Below are 18,466 nucleotides of genomic sequence, written 5' to 3' on the forward strand. Positions count from 1 at the left end.
AAAAAAAAAAAAGAAAAAAAAAAGGAAATCAGAATTAGCAAACCCTGTGTAGAATTACATCTGGAATATATAATCGAATGGCTAAGTCTATTTAGAATTTGCATGTTTTCACACCACCATCCCACAGACCTAAAAACAAGGTTCTCACTTCTGAAGCTGCTAAAACTTTTTATCTCATACAAAAGGCTGAAGAATAATAATATTAGGATAAGTGTAAAAAATAATTTTGGAGTCTATTCATCTTTTTATGTATTTATTTTTCAAATTTGTATAGGGCTCAAATAGTCATTCAGACAAGAGTGTACAAGTTATTTAAATAATTTTTTCTATGGTATGTATTCAACAATATCTTGAGTGTCAATAACACAACAAAAAATGGGCACTTTAGATTGATCCATGGTATATATTAATTAGTAAGAAAAAATAATTATAAGAATTTTAAATATAAAAGAATGATAAAAAATCATATTTAAGACTTGTCACGTGGTGAGTTTTAAGTGAATTGTAGTGTCACTCAACAAAGTTTATCATTAAACTTCATTTAGAAATTTGATGGAGTGGTTGATAAGACTTGTCACGTGGCAAACAAATTCCACACAAGTTTGTTTTCGTAAAATAGGGAAGCGGAGAGATTGTAAAATTAATATACCGGAGATCAATATTTCCTGAGCAATCAATTAACGGAGAGATTGTTTTCGTAAAATTAATATACCGGAGACTTGTCACGTGGATATGCTCCTTCTCTGTCTCAATCAATTAACGAGTTAATATTTCCTGAGCAAAAACTAAGCAGCTTTTTATTTTTCAACTGCAAAACAAATCCAACACCGTTGTTTCTAACCTCTTCACATCATGGGTAGCCGTGGCTTTGACCAAGTTGCAGGTAAGATGCGTTGTGTTCAAAACTTGTACTGTTCTATTAGAATATTAGGGTGCGTTTGTTGTACTCGATTATCTCATACTGAATTAGCTTTGGGAGTTAAGTTGGATTGGTATAAACTAGATTAGACTGAACTAAAACCATGTTAGACTATGAAGCTGGACTAACAATAAATTATTATTATTATAATTATTATATTTTAATTTTTTTCTATTAAAAATATCAACATTAATATATGGAAAAAAATGGCATCTTCTTCGCCTCTGTACCTTGGAAATTACAGAACTTTCAATAACAAATGCTTAACCCAAATTTCAGAGAAATAAGAAATCGTTCAATTTGGTATCCCATAAATCAGAAATCGTACAAATGCTTAACCTAAAATTTGATCAACCACTCCATTAACATAATCCAGAAATTATTCAATTTGATCAGAACTAATTGGCATCCCAGAAAACTCACAAAACCTGTCTCCCTTCACAGAGAAGAAGAACGCAAAGCACCCAACCCATAACCCAATCAACTTCTGCAAACCCTCCAAAGTTATAAACCTTTGTAAGGAAAATCAAATCCCAAAAAAATCAAATCTTTCAAGCTCACTTGTGTATGCAGGACCAAAGTTTTGATTTGAAAACCTTAAATCGCCGAAGTTTTCTCGAAACGAAGCTCTAGGGTTCTCCGATTGAAGGTCGAATCTGAGGTCTCATTTGAGATTCTGGGTTCAGGGCGAGGAGATAGAGAAATATTGGTGGTGGTTTGGACCGGCGATGTGATCTTGCCGGAGTTTGGTGAGTGTATGACATGATGCGGAGAAGAAAGCAGAGAAGGACACATGGGAAGAAGAAGAATGCAGCGAGAGTCTTAGCAGTCCTATTGTAAACCGGGGGCCTCGCTAAGACCCTTTAGCGAGAGAGTTAGTGAACGCGGGTCCCCTTCAATCCCATTAAACTTAGTCTCGTTACGTAACAAACACAGAACTACACCGATAAGTAGTTCAGTTTAGTTCAGTAAAAATTAGTGAAGCCAAACAAACACACCCTTAGGGACTAAAGATGCATAAGTTGCCTTTTTTGGTGTTTTACCCTACAAATTCCAACAATTGAGTATTTGAAGGCCGAATTACCGAACAATGAGCGAAAGACCAAAGGAGAAATGCAAAAAGAAAATGTTAAAGCAAAAAATAAAAATGTTGAAGTTGACTTCCAATTCTCCCCTCAAGCTGGATCAAGGAGATTGACTGATTGAAAGCTTGGACAGAAGTTAAATTAATTCGTTGGTAGGGTCTTGGTGAGAACATCCGCAAGCTGATCATGGTTGCGAGGATAATGAGTTTGAATCGTTTGGGATTGAACTTTCTCTCGAATGTAATGGCAATTGACTTCGATATGTTTAGAGCATCTCCAAGGGGATGTTAAATTCAAAGCATCACATTTAATTTGATGGCTTATGTGGCAATTTGACATCTTCATTTATTTTAATATCCAACCGATATGTTTCTTTGTTATTAATTTAGTCTTGATATACTAAAAATTGGGTGAAAAGAAGTTAAAATTCACTCTAATAATAAGAAAAAATAATAGAAATTTTCTGTGGGCCCTAGCATAAAACCAAGGAAATGGAAGAAATTGACGCCTACTCTCTTTTGCTGCCAATTTTGATTGTCACAGAAGAGGGATATAGGTTGGCTATTGGGAAACCCCAAATCAGAAAGAAGTCCTTTTAACCATATGAGCTCACAAGCAAATGACGCCTTGCCTTATACTCAGCTTCGATGCTCGAACGAGCAAATTACGTTTTGTTTTTTGCTTTTATGCAACTAAGTTTCCTCCAGCAGATGTACAATAGCCAGTGGTTAATTTTCGATCGATAGCATTTCCTGCCCAATTCGCATCATGTGTACCCCATAATTTAATTTGAATGTTGTCATTTTTGTTCAACAGAATACCATGAGCAACTGACCATTTGGCCCCTTCATGATAAGGAGATTTTGAGTTTCAACTCCTGCTAGGCAATTTGTTGATGATGTATTGGGCAGTGAGAACTCCTTGTGACCAAAGTCTTTTAGGCACATTCATTTGAAGCACCAATGCTTGAGTTTTTTCAAGCAAGTCTCTATTTTTCCTCTCAGCTACATCGTATTGTGTAGTGTACCTACACAACTTTTTTTATGCATGTTGCCATATGTGCTCAAATATTCACTCATGATTTTTAAAGTGTATTCAATGGCATTCTCTGATCTTAATATTCATTAGATGAGAATTGTCTAATCTTAATATTCATTAGATGAGAATTGATTCATGATGTTCTTAGACTGGATTTAGGCTGACTTGACTGATCCTTTGGAATTGTAATATCCTTTGACAACTAATACAATCTATTCAAGTAGAACCCTCCACCAATCAGCTTCTTGGTGACTCGATCCTGAAAGACAACATTGTGATAGAAAAGGTGGCAAGGAAATTTAAAGAGTTTGTAATTCTCCCAACAGACAAAAGTTGGAAAGAAAAGGAAGGAAGATACAAGGTAGTAGACTCAACATTTTCAGAGAGCAAATTTATTTTCCCTCTACCTAGTTTTTCAAAGTCATGCACTTTGAAGATTGATTTGTCATGTGGTCAGTAGACCTTGAGTATATGATCTAAAAATCATGTGAAAGACTGATATTAAGAGCAGTTGAGAGAGCAGATATGATACCTGGAATGTCTTCTAATGAAACACTATCTCAATCTGCCAAGAACCAAGCAAATTTACCATGCAAAGCTGTTGGATTTCCACCAGTCATTTCCTCACACTCAGTGCTTCCCTTTTTTCTTCGGAGATATGTAGCAAATTCATTGATCAGAGTAGTAGGATTTGAAGTGAAGTTTGCTAACCCACCAGTGGTAAAGCTTGATGCATGGTTTGCTTTGGGATTGTATGTATGAGAACCAGAATGAAGAGAGATTTTTCAATGTGTCCAAAACACCGGGTGATACACCACGTGTCTCTATACAAGTAGTGAGATTCTTGTGTTAAAAAATCAATAACATAAAAAATAAAATTTCCCACCCCTTATATAATAATATGTGGTGTACCACTTGTATTACAAGCACAAAGAAAAATTTCTCCAGAATAAAAAATCTTGTAATCTCTAAAAACCTTGTGCTCCTTGTCAAATTTTGGCTTCAGCTTAGGATGCAAGACCCAACATCTATTTTTTAAGTGTCCAACACCATTGCAATAAATGCACTCCAAGTTAGGCTTTTTTCCCTTATAATCATTGTCTCTAGATGACTTGTAGTTGATTGCACTGTTAGACGGAGTCAAGTTTCCTCTTCAAAGAGAAACTCTTCAGTTGGTTTACTCAGTCAACAACACTTATCAAATGGAGCTTTTGTTAAAATCATTTGAATTTTGAATATTTGTTTTATTAGAATTAGTTATAGTATTTGAATTTCGAAATGTAAGCTTGTAAATAGGGTTTTTGAAACCCTGATGAAATCTGAAAAATGATTATATAAAGGTTGCTCCCTGCAACGTTGAGGGCATGCAATCACAATGAAAAACCTTGCATAGCCTTATGGCTTTCCTGCGTGTTTTAGGGCTTGTTTGGTATCCTATTTGAAAATTTTTATTATTTCTCAAAACATTTCTTGAAAACAATTTTTTTTTAAGACTCAAAAACTTGATTGGTTGGCGATTTAAAAATTTTAAATCTTACAACTTAAACTAGACAAAGAGTTCTAAAAAGAGGGGGTTGCAAGAGAGGGAGAAAGAGGAGAGAGGAGGAAATAAAGTAAGAGATGATTGAAGGAAAGAGAAAGAAAAGAGAGGATCGGATGAGATAGAGAGGAAGATGAGTGAGAGAAAGAACCAAGAGAATGAAGAGAGCGGATTGGAGGAGAGACGAAAAATGTTAAAAAAAAAGGGAGAGAGAAAAAAGAAAAGATAGAGAGATAGATTTGGAGTGAGAAGGGAGGAGGGAGTGAAAAGAAATGAGTGAGTTTAAGTTTAAAAACTCTAAAAACTCACTTTTTAAGTTTTTAGAGAATAGACTATATTTTTGAGTCAGTCTTGAGTTTAGTTTTTGAAAATAGTCCTACCAAACAAATTTTTAAGGCCTAAAACTTGAAAATTGTTTTTGAGTTTAAAAAGTTGGATTCAAGTAGAGTACCAAACAGGCCCTTACCTTCCCTGCAATCCTAGTTTTATATGCACATGCTCTAGCTTCTGAACCACTCGCCCTGATTCCCATGTTCATAACTTTCTGCGTACTACTCTTTGAATTATGGCACAAACAGTTGTAAATGATAGAAGATCAGTATTCATTAAAATGTTTGTGATATCCCATCCCCAAAATTATTATTTTATTTTATTCTTGACGTATTTCGAAGATTTGATTGGAATTAGTTCTTTATTTCTTCAAATTTAAGAAAAACGAAGTGAGGGGTACTTTAGACATTTCCAATTTTCTCGACCTTTTCGGTCAACTCTTGAATTAGTTAGGTAGAGTTCGATTCCATGAGCGTGTAGGCGTAAACAGATCCTATTTCCGAGTCAGAACGAAGAAGTTAGAGTCGTTTGAAGTTGGTGGCATTTTGGTAATTTTACCAAAATGCTATAAATGGGAGTGAAACCTCCAAAAAAGGGAGAGGTTTTTGAAAAATGGAAAAAAGCTGTTACTAACCCGTTTTAGAGAGACTTGGACCCATAAATCCACCAAACTTGACCCGCTTGTATTTTCTCCATCCGAGCTCCGTTTTGGGTGATCTTGGTGTCCATCGAAAGCTCTTGACGAGCCCTACATTACTGTGTTGTTAGATTCCCCCATTTCTTTTCCATCTTTGCAGTACGAGGTCGCAAAGTCCACGAGTTTTCAGGCGGTTTTATCATTTTTCCGGTGATTCCGGCAACGATTTCTTTCGAATGAGGTATGAAACTTCATCTACTCTTCATAATCTTCAAGTTGGTATGCTTAGTTTGTGCTTTCGTATTCATTTTAGAGTTGGGTGTTTAGAACCCTAGAAATCCGGTTTTCTCCAGTGAATTTGAACAATTTCCGGTTAGAATTTATCATCAGCCTAGTTGTGAAAAATGTTTCCCTTGTTGAGCTCTAGCTACCACATAAATTTGAGCTCATCTAGTTAATGTTGAAAATTCGGGGTTTCTAAACTCTCCATCTTGACTTCCACCGCGTGTGACGGTGCGTGGGATCGTTCACGAGTGTTGTCTAGGTTTCAAATACCTTCTAGTGACCTTGTGAATCTATGTCTAGCTCGGTTTCCAAAGATTTAATTGTTTGGTGTGGTGATCAATTTGGACCGCCACTTGTTTGTGTGATTGACGACAATCCGACCGTTGGATCATAATGAAACTTTAGTATATTATTCTCGAAGCATAATGTGGACTTTGGGAAGTTATGGATCATAAATTTGATTTGCGGATCGTTGTGGACCCCGTCGTTGACCGAGAGTTGAATTGTGGTCAACATGTTTCTGAACGTTCTAATTAATAAAATTAATACTATGGGAGACTTAAGTGAAGTCTAGTGGGCCTACATTGGTTAGAGAGTGACTTGAACATATGTGATATGTTTATTACCTTGATTTCTTATGTTGGTATCATCTGTGAATTTGACTTGGTTTTATAATGTGATTCTATTGAAATGTGATTATATATATATATATATATATATATATATATATATATATATATATATAGTCATAGACCTATGTTTACTAAACATGATTTGGCTGGTGTACTGATGATGATCGTGATATGTGATTTGATGTGCATATTCGAAAGGTGGTTGATTTACATAGATGGTATGATATGATGAAATGTGAGTGACTTTAAAATATGTGAATATGAAATGGTTTTATAATCATTTTTCCTATAAATTGTTAATTTTTATATTTAGCCAATGATGTAGTTATATGAAGTGGGATTTGACGTTCATATTGGAAATATGTTTTGTTTTGTATGATTGGCTTGATTTGATGAAGGTGAGGGCTAGTGGTGGACCGTTAACCCATTGTCATGGGGTTTGTTGCTTCGAAACATGTGTCAATGCTCGTTTCATTATTTCATTTCTTGTTTCGTTGAGCCTTTATAACTTGAGTAACTTGATTCATGTGTTGCTTCATTGATTGGTGGTTATGCAATGTACTCCGCGATTACGTTGAGTGATGGTCCGGAATCGTATCCTGGTTTGGATTCCGTTGAGTGAAGGTCCAGAATCGTATCTTGGTTTGAGTTCCGTTGAGTGATGGTCCGGAATCCCTCTTACTCCGCGATCCCGTTGAGTGATGGTCTGTGATTTTATCCACCTTAGTTCATTGAGTTTAGTTTGAGATAGTCGCAAAGGTGTAGGCTTAGGATGAACTGTGTCGCCCTAATTCTACTTTCATTGTGTGTATGTGAATATGGGTGTGAGATGTTATGGTTGTTTGAAATGAACTTTTGGATGTCTAGGTGACTCCCTCGGAGTTTTCAAAAGTTTGGTATTGATTTCTTATGAAAGATTTATATTCAAGGTTTATAAATTGTGATTGATGGCTGGTTTTATTATTGTATCACATGCTTATTTTATTGTCCCTCACCCGAGCCTCTCAGCTTATTTGAGTGCCTGATTTACCAGTGCACCAATTCCATAATATTGGCATTGACTTTACATTTGACAAGTATGGGTAGATTATGAGAAACCGCTTGATATTTTGGTTCCGTTGAGTGGTCCGGAATCCTTGCTCTTGTTCATTCTGTAAGGTGATCTTAGAATCCTAAATTCGAGTAGATCGGAATTACCCACAATATATATTGTGAAAATAAATTAGAATTACCATGTTATTATTCATAACCCAAGTTGGGAATTATGTAGAGTTCTTTAATTAAATTTGTGAAATGATATGTTATCTCACTGATTGATTAACGTAATTAAATATTAATATTGTGCTTCGTGATTCCTTGATATGTTACAAGCTATGTATTGAGATATAATGTTGGAAGCATAGTGATTGGTATGATGAAGTGAAATGTGATTTGACTTGTGTATTGGAAATGGTTGTGACATGTGATTGAAATGCATATTGAATTGCTTGGGAGATGTGAGGTCTAGTAATTGATCGATAACCCATTGTGATGTGGATTTGTGCTCAATATTGCTTCGTTTCGTTGAGTTTTCGTGAATTAAGTAACTTGAATCATGTCTTGTTCCTTCAAGCCATTGTTATGCTTCTTGGACTTTCGTTCAATTCTGTTGGGTGGTCTGGAACTGAGTTCTGCTTGGATTCCGTTGAGTGATGGTCTGGAATCCCCTTTGGTGCCTTGGTCAGTTAGGTGGTCCAAAATCCCCTTTTCCAAAAATGTAGTATTCAACCGAATTGTGTTGCTCTAGCCCACATGTTTCGACGTGTTGTATGTGTTATTGATGATGTGATTTTTGGCATTATCAATTGACGGGATTGTGGAATGACGTTGGATAGGAGTGTGGTTATTATGAGTATTTTAGTTGATTAATATTTCTATAGAATAATATGTACTTTGTTAATTCTTAAATATGTTACACGCTATGAAATGCGATTTTATGTGGGAAACGTGATGATTTATGTGATGGATGAAGTGGAAATGTTAATTGTCATGTGGGATTGTTATGTTGGATATCATTGTTATTGTTATGATTAGACTAGTTGATAAATGTGGCTAGAGAATGGTATTGTGCTTTGTTGGTTCTTTGAAATGATATATGTTGTGAATTGCGGTTTCATGTTGCGACATAATGACCTATACATAGATGAAGGGGAAATCATGATTTTCAGGTGGGTTTGTTATGTAACCCTGAGTCGAGTAATTTCATGCTTGTCAAGTTCTATTGATTGATTGAGAAATGTTATGCCTTTCGACTTAATCGGACTGTGATATATGTCAATTATTGTGCATGACGAACTACGAATGGCTTGATCCCTACTTAGGGTACGTAGGCAATCTAACGGGGAGGTTAGATGCAGCCATAAGGCATACGAAAAATTTCTATGCGATTCGATTATTGAGTTGTGTTTTGCCCATATTCCGGAGGCAGTGTTTGATGGATACGGATTTTTGGTTACGTCACGTGTCAATTCTGGATGTATGTCGGGATTGGGGCGTGACAATATCAATGTGAAGATCTTCATAGTCTGAGTTTAGACTAGCCAATAACTACAAGATCTTATCTTCTTTAGCCCTTTTAAGCAGAGCAAAACTTACTTTCCTGTTGAAGTGCAGCAATATCCTCTTGAGTTAGAAGACTCGAGCAGAAGTATTTTGGTTTCCATACATCTCCTTGACTGCCTTCCATAGTTGAAGAGAAGTGTGAAATCTCGTCCTGGTCCCTGGATTTCACTGTCCAAATTTTTTGTATTTTGTATTTTTGGGAATTTGATTTAATTTTTGTTAATTTTAGAGTTACAAAGCTTGGTTTTTTGTAATTAGTCATTAAAAATCCGTAGACCTTTTGGTTCACTCTTAAAACTTTCGAATAGAGTTCGATCCACGAACGTGTGGACGAAAATTGTGCATGAATCAGAGTTGTAATGAAGGAAAAATAAGCAAGCAAAGGTAGAGGCAGTTTCATCATTTGGAATGCTATATAAAAATGGCTCCCTCTACCCACGTTCGACCTGTGATACACTGTCCTAAATTTGTCGTATTTTATTGTATCGAACGTATGAAATTACCAAATTGCCCTTGAGGCATAAACGTTGACTTTCATTGACCATCTCAACGTAATGTGTATGACTAATTTTCTTAGTTTATTCTTATTGTACTCATCACCATGAACGCATGGGCATGAATGGATTCAAATTTGGAGTTATAACGGAGTTTTATGTTACGAAATATCTTTGGTCTTGTCAAATTTTATCGGTAGTTTTTAACGATTCTTTGAGTATAGCACTATTTCTTTTTTGGCTAAGAAACATGTTAATTTTGTTTGAGATGTTGAAGGTGAACGAAGTTTTTGACAACTGAAGTATTGTCTCACTTGATCATTGTTCTTCCATTGTTTGATGACATCGATAAATTTCAAATTCTACGATGATGTTTTATTGAATGTTTGGCTGTACGCTGATGTAGCATGACCGAGTAACGCGTGTGCCTCTTGATGGTTGGAACCGCATGAAGTGAACCATCATATCTACGACCTTGAGCCAATGGTTACCGTCTTACTTGAAAACCTAATGACACCATTTCTTTGTAGAAATTTATGTGGGATGAAAGCTGGGAACGGAACTTTGTGGAGTTTGGAACATTATCTTGCTCATGCTCCCGTCCCTGCTTTTCTTGATGTTGGTGGTGAGTTTTAAAGTCTCATGTTTCGCATCCTTGTCACGTTTGGGGTTATATTCTGATGTAGCATGAGAAAGTCATCGCCTATACTCTTGGACATCTCTAACCTCACAAAAAGAATTATCTCATTCATGACCTAGAGCTGGTAACAATTTCCCTTGCTATAAAATCTGGTGACGTTTTCTCTATAGCAAGAAGTGTTGCATCATTTTTGACCAAAGAAGTGGTAGTGTGTTTTCACCTGGAAGGGGGTTGAGCTTGAGACAGAAGAGGTGGATGGAACTCATCAGTGATTTTGATTGCACTTTTGAGTATCATCTTGGTCAAGCAAATGTCATAGCTGATGCTATTAGTCAGAAATCCTATGGACATCTTACCTCTCTCCGAGCTATCCATGTCCCACTATTGTTTTCTCTTCGAGAAATTGGCTTTACTTTTGTGCCCGATCCACGTTGAGTATTGTCGGTTCACTTCTAAGTCAAACCTGTATCAGTAGATTTCGAGTAAGAAGCCCAAGAGTTTGATTAGTAATGTGCGAGTTTGAAGGAGCAAGTGTCGGATGACATGAGACATGATTTGAAAGTCCAGGGAGTTGGAACTCTGTTGATAAGAAACAAATTGTTTTTGCCAAAGGGTAATAAACAAGGGACAAGGATCCAAAGTAGGTCTCATTGACTCACAATTTAAGGCCACTAAAGAAGAAATGTGAAATATCCAAAAAACGTTTGACGGTTTGAAACGTAAAGTCAACGTTCATGCTTCAAGGGTAATTTGGTAATTTCATGTGTTCGATAAAATTACAAAATACGTAAAAAAAAAATAAGGATAGGGTTTCATATGACCCGGTCACTGGGCAGCTTTTCAGGCACTGTTTCCGACAGATCCGACGACCAAAATTGTCGCTACCACCACTATTATGTTCGTCTCCCTCTCACGATCACAATCCACCAACCTTTGTTTTGTTTGGTTTCAGTTCGTGGCAGTTTGACGTCGTCATTTTTTCTCAAGCTTCCTGACTGATGATCTTCCATCTTCAACCACCCATACATCACCCACCACCAAGACACTCACTTGGGTCTGGGCTACAAAACCTAAACATCAGACTAGCAATCAAAGCGATTATGGCGAAGCGACGACTATTTTGGCCACCCTTGGCTTCAACGATAGTTTTCACCGATTTTCGTCCACATTCAAACTCCAGCAAAGTACGATTAGCTTGATCCCTTCACAGGGCAAGTAGGCATTCTAACCTTAAGGTTAGGCGTAGCCACAAAATAAATGAAAAGTTCATACGCAATTGAACTATTGGTTTGTTTTTGGTCATGTCTCGGGATCCAAGCATATAATGACATGTATTATCGAACTTGATGTTAAATAATTCTAGGAACAGTTTGAAGTGTGAAAGGTACTGAAAATTTCAAGGATGAAATTTCTTTATGGGGGAGCATGTGAAATCCTATCCCCGTGTTTGACTACTCAAATACTTCATATTTTGCATTTCCAGAAATTCAATTTAATGTTCATTAATTTTAGAGTTACAAAGTTCAACTTCTCATAATTAGTTGTTAAAAATCTGTAGTGCCTTCGGGATGACTATTAGTATTTTCGAATAGAGCTCGATTGCACGAACACATAGGCGAAAATCGTGCGCAACTTGAATGGTATTGAAATGTTATTTGTCGTTGATTGTAAAACTGTGTGTTATTTGGAACTCTATATTTTCATGCTAGATAATGCTGTGAGAGTTTTTGGAAGTCATTGCAAATAAAAGATTTTTAGAGCTTAACAAAATGATGAACTACGATTGGCTTGATCCATTCACAGGATATGTAGGCAATCTAACCCTAAGGTTAGATGCAGCAGCAAGGTAAAACGAGAAGATCCTATGTTGTTGAACTATTTTTTGTCATATCTTGGGATACGAGCGTGACAACTTTAATAATATCTGAACTTAGGTATTAAGTTCTCCTACCTTTTCATTAAGGGGCGTGCTATTCTCACACCCCTTTTTAATTTTTGTCTCTTGATCTTTTTCAATTCATCTGATCCGACGACTGAAAATTAAAAAGATGTGAGAGAAGTAAAAAGAGGTGTGTGGACCCCTTCATTAAAGTGAGAAGTATGAATGAAAGAAAAAAGAAGAAAAATAAAAAGAAAAAGTTGACAGCAAAGCAAAAGTAAAAAGTTAAAGCAAAAAAGAAAAAGTTGAAATTGGCTTCCAATATTTCTCAATAGAGCTGCAAAGCTGTGCCTAAATCTATTATCGCAACAGCTGTAACGGAGAACCTTTTCGTATTCTTCTATCATCGTAAAGCAGTGCCTAGATTATAACTAGTTCAGTGCCTTGGGTTCAAGCCGTGTAGATAATTCAGAGTTTCAAATTTTCATTTTAATGGACATGAATATTGCCTCATTGTGCTTGGGAAGAAGAACTGATTTGTGTGGGAACTTGAAGAAAGACCTTTGTATGGTTTGAAGATTAAAGTGTACGCGTATTCATTTATACAATCTTTTCACTTTCAAATTTTACCAAATCAACGGTATCCACAATGGCACAATGTATGAAGCCATTGAGTAGTTGCTTTTTTTATTAGGGAATTTTAACACAAAACTCTCAGTATTGTTCACTTTAACAAAAAATCATATTTTTACACTTAAAAGTCAATCTAGGTACTATTCACTTTACCCTTTATTTTGCCTTTATCGTTAAAACTCAATTTTCAAACCCTTTTCATTAATTTTTTTTTTTTTAATGAATTGGAAAATAAAGAGATTGCACATTGAGTTTATTAAACTTAGTACAGTACAGAGATGAAAAGACATATTTCGTCCAATGTGCAGGAAGCTCGATGCATATAAAGATTTTTCAATTTGCCCGGAACACGGGATAATACGCTACATGTCAGTATACAATTGGTGGAAAGTTTTTTTTTTTTCTTTTTTTTTTCAAGTGCATTATGACATGTGGCGTACCATCCTGTATTCCGGACACTGAAAAATCTCACATTGAATTCCTTATCTAATGACATTATATATAGGTAAGCCCCTCTTGACGCAAAAGATAATTGTTTAGCCTTAACAGTTTGTTAACCAATTTCAATTTTATTGCCATGGCTTGTTATCTCTTCCAACAAAATGGTTAAATACTTTATCTGCTTTATGTTACCGGTTTTAGTCTAAACAATATGTGCTTGCATTAACACTATTTTTTGTTTCAGGGTTTTCGACATCATTTTCAGATTCACCTCCAACTCATTATGCTCTAAAAATCCGGTCGTTTTCAGTGCTAACCAAAACTTCAGCGGACGAATATGAGTCGGGAGAATTTGAAGCTGGAGGATACAAATGGTAAATCCCTCATTATATCATCTGCTAAAGTTTGAGTTTAATATCATCTTCTCCGAGCTTATGTTTGTCTCTCACTATCTGACATTAGTTCTATGACATTTTCTTTTTTGTAATGCAATAATGTGTTTCGTATATCTTGTGCTGTGCATGTAAACTGGTAAAAATAAAATGTTAGCCATACTGTATGTTTGCTCTCAGGAAACTAGTGCTCTACCCGAATGGAAACAAGAAGAAAAATGTGGAAGACCACATCTCTGTTTACTTGGAAATGGTTGGAGCTGATTCACTTCAGACTGGATATGAAGTATATGTTGATTTCAGGTTCTTTTTGCTTGATCATAATAAAGGCATGTTCCTGGTTCTTCAAGGTACATATTACCTACTTCAAAAGTTAATTCTCATCAAGTGTTCATATTCATAGACCGGAAAATTTTCTTGTTTGAAAATTGCAATGCTCGCTGCTCATTTTCTGATCATTATTTGTTACCTTGTGTATTCCATAGATGCCAATAAAAAGGAAAAATGTTTCCATGCGATGATGCGTTATTCGGGATTTGATAAGCTTATCACTCTTACATCATTTACCAATCCTTCCAACGGATATGTCATTGATGATAATTGTGTGATTGGAGCTGAGGTCTTTGTTTGTAAAGAAAGAAGAGCTGGCAAAGGAGAGTCAATCTCGAAGATCAAGGATGCTGTTAAGTGCAAGCATGTTTGGAAGGTTGAGAACTTTTCGAAGTTAGGTACTGAGTGCTGCAAATCAGAACCATTCACTGCTGGAGAACGGAAATGGTATCTCTGCTAGGCCCTTTATATTAATACCCTTGATAAGAGAATTTTAAATTTTTAAGGATCTATTTGGTACTCTACTTGAATCCAACTTTTTAAACTCAAAAACAATTTTCAAGTTTTATGTCTTAAAAACTTGTTTGGTATAACTATTTTAAGAAACTAAACTCAAAACTAACTCAAAAATAATCTATTCTCTAAAAACATAAAAAGTGAGTTTTTAAACTTAAACTCACTCCTTTCTTTTCTCTCCCTCCTCCCCTCTCACTCCAAATCTATCTCTTTCTCTCTTCTTCTTTCTCTCACCTTTTTTTTTTAACCTTTTTCATCTCTTCTCTAATCCGCTCTCTTCATTCTCTCAGTTATTTCTCTCACTCCTCTTCCTCTCTATCTCGTTTGATCCTCTCTCTTTTTTCTCTTTTGTTCAATCATCTCTTACATTCTTTCCTCCTCTCTCATCTTTCTCCCTCTCGTGCGACCCCTTCCTTTTAGATCTTTGTCTAGTTTAAGTCGTAATATTTAAAAATTTTAAATCGAAAACCAATCAAGTTTTTAAGTCTTAAAGAAAATTGTTTTCAAGAAATGTTTTGATAAATGATAAAAAATTTCAAATAGGATACCAAACATGCCCTAATTCACCGTATAATCTCTTGTCACTCATCTTGTTTTACCTGCAATGATAAACGAAAGGATGAACTTTGAGTTTCAAACTATATATGCTATTTTAACTACATAACTTTCGCACTAGATGTGGTCGATCAGTGTAAAACTTGATTTTTATTTTTTATAATTTTTTTGGGAAAACCTCGACGGTATGAGGGGAATTTTATTAATAACGAAAAAAGAAGTTACACCTAGTTAGGAGGGACATAAACCTAACCCCTCATAACAAAAATACATGAAAAGAAGGGGATCACTGTAAAACTAGCTGAAATTTAGCTTCCCATGTAGGAGTTTGCTCTTTTAATTCAATCCCAAAGATGTGAGGTGAACTGGATCCCATCCCAAATAACGAAAGACATGTAATAAAAAAATCATCGTATCCTTCCTAATGTTGCAGGAAGATAAATCTCTATCCCAAGGGAAATAACCCTGGAAAGGGTACTCACATATCTCTTTACTTGGAATTGGATGATCCGAAAAAACGTGCTGGTTCCAAAGTATTTGCAGTGTTTTCCCTGAGCATTGTAGATCAAATGCATGCCAGACAAGAGAGCATAATAGGTAAAGATTGTCCTATTTCAGTGTTTTATTGCATGCATCCTTCATAACATCGGCGTGTATTATGTGTAGGTCACAACTGGTTCTGTACCTCAAATCTGACTTGGGGCTGGCCTAAGTTCATTTCGCTGGACACTTTGAATCAGGCAGGCAATGGGTTTTTGGTGAAGGATACTTGCATAGTGGAAGCAGAGGTCACTGTTCATGGAATTGTAACTGCACTGTAGTTGGCAGTCGTATGTTTTGGCTGTTGCTAAAAAAATGTTACGATTCAAAGGACTAAAGGCCTTGTCACTGTTCATGATGTTGTAAAAGCACTGTTTAGAAGTGGGAATACCGTAGTGCTAAAATCCTTGTTCACCAAATGACTTCTGATTGAAGGGTATTTTGATGTTTTTAATTAATTTTGGCTGAATTTTGTGACTTTTGCGAATTGGAAGGCCGCTTTTCTTCTTTTTAAGCATGTTATCGTTAAACATATTGAGCCCTTGGCATGCACATTTTTTAACATTTCATCTCGTCGTGTGAGGTCAGTTAAGACTAATAAATGGGCAACCTTTGTAGATGATCACTGTGTGTTTGGAGAGGACGGTCTTTGTTGGTAAAGAAAGAAGAACAGGTAATGGAGAGTGTCTATCAATGATCAAGAACGCATGCATCAGTTTAAAGAAGGTAAAAGATCGGCCTAGTACGCTGAGTGTTTAATTGTATATAATGCCATATAACATGTGGGTTTATTTCTTCTGTGTAGATGATCACTAGTTTAGTGCTTTATTCCGGATTGGGGTTGGTCTACGTTCCTTAAACTGGACACTTTCAATCAGGCAAGCAAGGGGTTTCTGGTGGTGAAGGATACTTGCATAGTGGAGGCAGAGGTCACCGTCCATGGGATTGCGGAAGCACTTTTAAATTAAGGGTGGTTTTAGAAGAGAATGCGTTGAAATTGTATTTTTTATTCCCAATGTGAGGTATAAAATACAATCCTAGAGCTGACATAAAAGGGAAAGGATAAATACAATAATTACAATCCCATATTACAAGGAATCACCCTAACTAAGGAATCCTAAATTGTAGGAAATTATATACAAGTCAACACTCTCCTTCAAGTTGGTGCATATATATTACACATGCCCAACTTGTCTGCAAACTTAGAAAACTTTTCACTTGAGACTGCTTTGGTGAGAATGTCTGCTACTTGATCTTCCGTTCTGATTGGAGGGATTTCAACTATTTTCCCTTCTATCTTTTCTTTAATAAAGAACCTGTCAACCTCTACATGCTTGGTTCTGTCATGTTGCACCGGATTGTGAGCAATATCATGAGCAGCCTTATTGTCACAAAACAATCTCATCAGCTGACTCTGTTTAACACCCAAATCTTGTAATAGAAACTTAAGCCATAAAATCTCACAAATACCAAGCGCCATACTTCTATATTCCGCTTTCGCACTTGACCTTGCTACTACATTTTGCTTCTTGCTTCTCCATGTGACCAAATTTCCACCAACAAAGGTAAAATAACCGAATGTAGGGCACCTATCATCCGTTGAACCAGCCTAGTCAACATCCATATAACCTTCAATTCTGAAATGACCATTCTTCTTGACCAAAATACCTTTTCCCGAACTTCCTTTCAAATAACTCAATATCCTCATAACAGCACTTATATGTTGTTCTCCTGGATCATGCATGTACTGACTAACTACACTTAAGGCATGTGCAAGATTTGGCCTAGTGTGTGCCAAATACATTAATCTTCCCACTAGTCTTTGATATCTTCCCTTATCAACTGGTATGGTTAGGATCAATACTTAGCTTCATTCCTTCTACCATCGGAGTAGTCACAGGTTTGCATGCAAACATACTGGTTTCTTTCAATAGATCAATAATATATTTTCTCTTTGATAGAAAAATTCCTGACTCACGCCTCGACATCTCAATCCCAAGAAAATATTTTAGAGACCCCAGATCCTTAATCTTGAATTCTGTAGCTAAATACTTCTGCAATGTTGCACGCTCATCAAGGTCGTTATCAGTAACTATCATATCATCCACATATACAATGAGTGGTGTAAGCTTCCCAATCCAATGTTTCAAGAACAACGTGTGGTCACAATTACTCTACTTATATCCAAATGCTCTCATCAACTTGGTAAACCTACCAAACCATGCTCTCAGAGACTGCTTCAACCCATACAATGATTTCCTGAGCCTACACACCTTTTGTCTATGTCTATCAAGAATGTTACTCCCTAGTGGGAGTTCCATATAGATCTACTCGGTCAAATCTCGATGTAAGAAGGCATTCTTTACGTCAAATTGTTGCAACGGCCAATCTAAGTTTGCTACTAAGGATAATAAAAGTCGGACAATGTTGATTTTAGCCACCGGTGCAAACATATCAGTGTAGTCAATCCCATACTTTTGTGTATACCTTTTTGCCACTAACCTTGCTTTAAAACGGTCAACTGTTCCGTCTGTTTTGTATTTCATTGTATAGACTCACTTGTATCCCACATGTTTCTTTCCAGCTGGCAAGTCTGTCACTTCCTAAGTAGCATTCTTCTTCAACGATCTCAATTCCTCGCTCATTGTTTCTTTCCAGTGAACATCTGCTAAGGCCTCATGCACGTTATTAGGAATAGATACAGTAGATAATTGATGAACAAATGACTTATTTGATTCCGACAGGTGACAGGTAGCATATAATTATTCAATGGATATTTGACCCCTGAATCTATTTTTGGTTCACTCACATGATATTAGTGTTTAATTTAGATCAGCCTTATAAGTTGGTTTAGGTATACCTCGGTTAATACGCTCTAGAAGATGATGAATAGGTAGAGTTGGAATGTGATTGGTTATGGGTATTAACTGGAGATGAGTGAGTGTGAGACTGATCTGTGCCATTCTTTTGAGTCATAGG

General features: G+C 36.2%; 1 protein-coding gene across 1 annotated transcript; it reads left to right on the forward strand.

Annotated features, from left to right (window-relative positions):
• The first annotated feature begins 14,037 nt into the window (after nt 1–14,037).
• LOC137736483 (MATH domain and coiled-coil domain-containing protein At3g58340-like) lies at nt 14,038–15,906 on the forward strand. The gene is made up of 3 exons (XM_068475747.1): nt 14,038–14,323; nt 15,381–15,544; nt 15,614–15,906. Exons 1-3 carry the CDS (start codon nt 14,064–14,066, stop codon nt 15,766–15,768), a joined length of 579 nt encoding a protein of 192 aa, XP_068331848.1. The 5' UTR covers nt 14,038–14,063; the 3' UTR covers nt 15,769–15,906.
• The last annotated feature ends 2,560 nt before the right edge of the window (nt 15,907–18,466 follow it).

The sequence above is a fragment of the Pyrus communis genome, chromosome 6, assembly GCF_963583255.1.
Source record: "Pyrus communis chromosome 6, drPyrComm1.1, whole genome shotgun sequence".
Taxonomy (NCBI): domain Eukaryota; kingdom Viridiplantae; phylum Streptophyta; class Magnoliopsida; order Rosales; family Rosaceae; genus Pyrus; species Pyrus communis.

Bases quoted from the DNA above. Each gene is read 5' to 3' on its own strand.
- LOC137736483 (XM_068475747.1), top strand. From the start codon at position 14,064: ATGATGCGTTATTCGGGATTTGATAAGCTTATCACTCTTACATCATTT. The intron at 14,324-15,380 runs GTATCTCTGCTA...CTAATGTTGCAG, and splicing joins ACTGCTGGAGAACGGAAATG to GAAGATAAATCTCTATCCCA. The intron at 15,545-15,613 runs GTAAAGATTGTC...TATTATGTGTAG, and splicing joins CAGACAAGAGAGCATAATAG to GTCACAACTGGTTCTGTACC.